Raw genomic sequence first — 5,807 nt, 5'->3', positions numbered from 1 at the left:
TAAAATCAATGCTGAAAATGATTTTCAAAAACTACTAGCAGTCAAAACTAAATTGCTCAACTTTGAGCAGCGTTATGAAGAGATAAGCCTGGAATTTGATTCAGATGACATTGATGACAATGAACATCAAATTGTCACAGAAAAATTTTTAATATTAATTGCTAATGTGAATACAATTTTGAAAAATTATGATTCACAGCAGCAAGTTGCTACATTTCAAGCACCGGCAATGGAACATCAGTCACCAAACTCCTCTCCAGTTCCCAAATCACCGGGGTCTGTAGATCATAATAGTGTAATCAACACAAATCAATCGCCATCTGCTTCAGTGACTGCTAATAATGTCAATTCTCAGCCTTTGCAACCCACTATGCCTATTTATCAAGGTCTACAATTACCAATGGTACCGTTACCAGAATTTTCAGGTTCCTTTGATTCATGGCTTGAATTTCGTGATACCTTTTCCAATATGGTTATTGAAAACCAAACTTTGGCTCCAGCTACAAAGCTGTATTATTTGCGCAAAGCTCTCAGTGGTGAAGCCCTTGCACGCATTCAGAATATTCCTCCAGGGAATGGAAACTTTGAGCTTGCATGGAATCTGCTTACACAGAGGTACAATAACCCCAGATTAATTGCAAGTACCCACATTCAAGGTATTGAATCACCCCCAGCACTCAAGAAAAATTGTTCCAAATCTCTTAGAGCTTTCATTGATCACTGTAAATGTCACATTAATGCTTTAGAAGCGCTCAAATTGGATGTTCAAATTAAAGATTTACTTTACATGCAAAAAATCACTTCTCAACTTGACATATCTTGCGCGAATGGGAAAAATGCATTGAAATAAATGAAATCCCTACTATGGATAAACTGTGGGAATTTCTTGAAAATCAATGTAAGGTAATGGATGCTATTTCATCTCATAGCCCCTCAAATCCACCAACTAATCAAAAGGTTTTTACTCAAGTTACTTCAAATGCACCCAATGTTAGGCAAAATACTCGTCCTTTTGCTCAAAATAATACTCTGAATAATTTTCAGCCATCAGTATCCTGTCAATTTTGCAATGATCGATCTCATGGGATTTTCAAATGTGTCAATTTTTCAAAGATTCCCATCAATCAATGTTATGATGCAATCAAAAGGAAAGGGTTGTGTTTCAATTGCCTTAATCCTTACACTGACAATCACAACTGCTCTTCAAAGAGATGCCAAAAATGTGATAAGCGACATCACACTGTTCTACATGATTCCTTTACTAGCAATTCAGGAGGTAAGAATGTTGTTTCTAATGTGATTCAGTCTCAGAATGAGTGCACCGTTTCTAGTGCCCATTCATCTTCAGCATCAAATTCAGTTAGTTCACAATCTGATAATTCAGAAACAACAGTTGTTTCACATGCTGCTTCATCCATCATTTCTAATAATAAGTCATCAGTTCAAATATTACCTACCGCAGAGGTTCTGGTTGTTAGTTCAAATGGTGAATTAATTGCATGTAATGCTTTAATGGACACAGGAAGTGATTGTTCACTCATCACTCAAGAGTTGGCTGATAGATTAGCTCTTCCTTCTCGTCATGTAACTAATCTGATTAATGGAGTGTCCAGTATGCAAGCCAAATCTACAGTTGTTCACTCAGTATTAATAAAATCATCTGATCATACTTGGTCAACGCAACAAGAATGTATTGTTGTTGAGAAATTTGCCTCATGTATTCCTCGTGTCACAATTGATCTTAACTATTACAAGATTCCAAGCAATATTCGACTTGCAGATCCAAATTTTCATAAATCTAAGAAAATTGATATCCTATTGGGTATTGACGTTTATGCCGCAATCATGACTGGCAATCAAATTATTGTGTCACCTGATGTTCCAATCCTACAAAATACAAAACTTGGCTGGATTGTTTTTGGCTCTTGTCAATTACCTAAATCAGTGTCACTCAAAAAATCATCTAATCAATTTGTTACCAATTTTGTCTCCACAGCTGAAGTCTCCAATCAGTTGGAAACCTTCTGGAAGCTGGAAGAAGTCTCTTCAGTTATTCCTGTCTCTCCTGAGTGTGCTAGGGTTGAAGCACACTACAAAGAAAATACCATCAGGCATGAAGATGGTCGTTTCCAAGTGTCCTTACCTCGCAAGGATTCATTTGCCACCCTTGGTCATTCAAGGACTCAAGCTATGAAACGTTTCCATTCATTGGAAAAAAGATTTCTTAAAGAACCTGAGCTCAAACCTCAATATGTTGAATTTATGCAGGAATATGAAGATTTAGGTCACATGCACCCTGTACCGCCACCAGCCCCTGAGGAACAAGTCTATTATATTCCACATCACACTGTCTTCAAGCCCGACTCCACTACAACCAAAACAAGAGTTGTGTTTGATGCTAGCGCCAAAACATCAACCGGAATTTCTCTCAATGATGTTATCTTCAAGGGTCCTGTTGTTCAGTCAGACCTTTTTGACATTGTCCTACGATTTCGTATGCGACCATTTGCTTTCATCGTGGACATAACTATGTTCCATAGTTGAACTTCATGGTTTTTCTGATTCTAGCGCTACTGCTTATGGAGCTTGTGTGTATGTACGCACCATCCAAAATAATGTTGTTCAAACTCATCTTCTTTGTGGAAAATCACGTGTTGCACCTCTCAAGCCTGTCTCCATTCCAAATTTGGAACTTTGTGGTGCCTTAGTATTATCACGACTCATTAACAAAGTTGTAAGTGCTTTGAATTCTCTTGATTTGACTATTTCAGGTGTTTTTCTCTGGTCAGATTCTCAAATTGTCTGCAAGTGGTTGCAGTCTCCTCCTGACAGAAAGTCAATTTTTGTTTCATTGAGAGTAGGTGAAATCCAAGAATCTACCTCACAGTATGTCTGGAACTATGTGAAATCATCTCACAATCCAGCTGATTTAATTTCTCGTGGCATGATTCCTAGTGAATTAGCAAACAACAAACTCTGGTGGCATGGTCCCCCATGGTTGGCTGATCCAACTGATAGTTGGAGGTCATTCTCTTCTCATGTAGCTATTCTAGCTCCCAATACAGTTCTTGTAAATACTGCAGTTGTTTCACCTTTATCCATTATTTCTGAACGTGTTTCCAATAGTTTTAAAATTATTCGTGTCACTGCTTATGTTCTACGTTTTTTACATAACATTCGTCAGAAAGTTGCTGATCGCCGTACTGACGCCCTTTCAGTTGATGAAATTGAAGATGCTGAAATTCATCTATTGAAGGCCATTCAAGCTGAAGCATTCCACAAGGAGTTGGAAATTTTACGTGCAAATGATGAGTTGAATGCCTCCAGTAAGTTTCATTCTTTGTCTTTGTTCATTCACTCTGATGGCCTCATAAGAGTAGGAGGACGTTTAGCTAATGCTAATATTGATTTTGATTTCAAGCATCAGATTTCACCAAGGCAAATTCACCAAGGCACTGATTTTTTATCATCATAACAAATTGTGTCATGCTGGTGTGCAAGCAACCATGGCTGCAATCAGACAACGGTTCTGGATACCATCAACAAGGCGTACTGTTAAGAATGTTCTGCGAAAGTGTATCAAGTGTTTTCGTTTCACTCATACTCAAGCTGCACAATTGATGGGTCAATTGCCCTCTGTGCGTGTAAATATTGATTTTCCATTCATGAATGTTGGTCTAGACTATGCTGGACCTTTTAGTCTCCGTATTGGTGGTCCAAAGTCACGGACATTTGGTAAAGCCTATTTTGCATTTTTCATTTGCATGATAACTCGTGCTGTACATATAGAAGTAGTATCAGAGCTGTCCACTTCAGTCTTTCTGGCTGCTCTCACCCGTTTCATCTCAAGACGAGGTATTCCAAGGAATATATATTCAGACAATGCTACCACTTTTGTGGGTGCAAATAATGATCTCAAAGAGTTAGGTGACTTCCTCAACTTGCCTAGCAATCAACAAATACTTCAAAATTCAGCTGCATCTTTGCACATTCAATGGAATTTCATTCCCCCAAGAGCTCCTCATCATGGTGGTCTGTGGGAGAGAGGAATAAGAAATTTCAAGAGTATATATAAAATTATTGCTTTCAAACATATTTGGAATTTTGAAGAAATGTGTACTCTTTCTGCACAAGTTGAAGCTATTTTGAATTCTTCACCTATTGTTCCATTGTCTGAGGACCCTCTTGATCTTCAATTTTTGTCACCTGGGCATTTTCTCATTGCGCGCCCACTCAATGCTTTGCCTTCTCATAAGCAGAAATTCAAACATGTGAATTTTCTTGCACGTTGGAATAGACTTGCTGAAGTCACAAAGGAATTTTGGCAACAATGGTCTGAAGAATATTTAGTTACTCTTCAGAAAAGACATAAATGGTCTTCTTCATCACCCAATCTTCAAGTTGGCACTCTTGTGCTATTGAAGGATCCTGGGACACCACCAACACTCTGGAAGCTTGGACGTATTACAGAGGTTTTCCCTGGCTCCGATGACAAGGTTAGAGTCATCCAGGTTCTAACTGATTCTGGTGTTTTCAAACGTTCTATTGCTAGTGTTGCACCTTTGCCATTAGATGATAGCGAATGATGCAAATCTCTTCAACATATTTTTTCTTTCTTCTTTGTTTTACAATTCTTCTAATTGCAAAACGGGGCCCAGTCTATGTTAAAACTCAATTTGCATCATCCTTGATTTTTGAACTTAGCGCGTTGCCAGTATAGCCAACGTTTGGCAGATTTAGTCTGCATTGTTTTCAATATTTGTATCTTTGTAATAATTTCAATTTGTTGTCTAGTATTATTTGATTAATTTCAAATTTGTCCTTTTTCACTTGCTTTTGAATAATATTTGTGTTTTGTATCTTTATTCTTGCATTTCTCACTTGCGGAAATCGTTGTAGGTAGGTTTTGCTCCACTCGGCTTGTGTGGCGCTGGTGTGCTGCTTCTTTGTTTCAACTCGATTCCGGAATGTGGGAATTGGCCAGCTCTTGTTTTCAATTTTCGAATTTGAATTTATTCCAGCTGAATATTCAGTACTTTCATGTTTCATTGGCATATTTGCGATAAATATTGGCCTAATTCAATCAAACAACTTGTATGTCTTCACGGATTGTGTTTGAATCTCAAACTTCTGGTAGGTGTAACCTCACTTTCCATTTGAACACGCTTTTCTGAACTCAATTTTTAGAATTTAGTTTAAAGCTCTTTCCAATTTTACATTGTTCATCTATTTCAATCTTTTTAAAAAATGTCAATTTAGCATTTTGATTCCATTGCATTTCTGCAAAATTCCAAGATCATCAAGATTGCTTGATGTTTCTACAAATCTTTATTTCATATTCTTGTTTTCAACTCTTTGTACTCTGAACTCTGTGTAGTTCAGAGTGCTGTTGCTACAGTCAACATATTTTCTTACCGTAGGGTATTTTCTTTTCCTCTGTCCACAGTTTGGATTTTGGGAAACTCAATCAATCTCTCTACATCTCTCGAATCAATCTGCTACCGAATCTGTTCTACAATTCTACCTACGATCGAATCTACCGATAAAGGTCTGCAGTCTCTATTGACAGTCGAAATTGCATCCACTTTGGGGTTCCATATACCCTCCCACTCACTTGGTCGACTGTGCAATTTAGCATTCCACTTTGGGGTTACGTATACCCTCCCACTCTCTGGCCGGTATGGTGATGATGATTTCCATTGCCGGAGCATTTCTTACAAATGCCTACAATCTTTGACAGCTTTCGACATCCTCAAGATACTCAGGTTGAGTAATTGTATATTCATCATAAATTTGTAATATCATCC

At 37.8% G+C, this 5,807-nt stretch overlaps 1 protein-coding gene across 1 annotated transcript; it reads left to right on the top strand.

Moving 5' to 3' along the window:
- The first annotated feature begins 965 nt into the window (after positions 1–965).
- On the top strand, positions 966–2,389 carry LOC120352695. The gene is made up of 2 exons (XM_039434472.1): positions 966–1,276; positions 1,997–2,389. The coding sequence occupies exons 1-2, from the start codon at positions 1,070–1,072 to the stop codon at positions 2,192–2,194; spliced, it is 405 nt and encodes a 134-aa protein (XP_039290406.1). The 5' UTR covers positions 966–1,069; the 3' UTR covers positions 2,195–2,389.
- The last annotated feature ends 3,418 nt before the right edge of the window (positions 2,390–5,807 follow it).

This window comes from Nilaparvata lugens, chromosome 8, assembly GCF_014356525.2.
Source record: "Nilaparvata lugens isolate BPH chromosome 8, ASM1435652v1, whole genome shotgun sequence".
Taxonomy (NCBI): domain Eukaryota; kingdom Metazoa; phylum Arthropoda; class Insecta; order Hemiptera; family Delphacidae; genus Nilaparvata; species Nilaparvata lugens.
The sequence above is the reverse complement of the archived record's forward strand: the minus strand, read 5'-3'. Positions and strand labels throughout refer to the sequence as shown.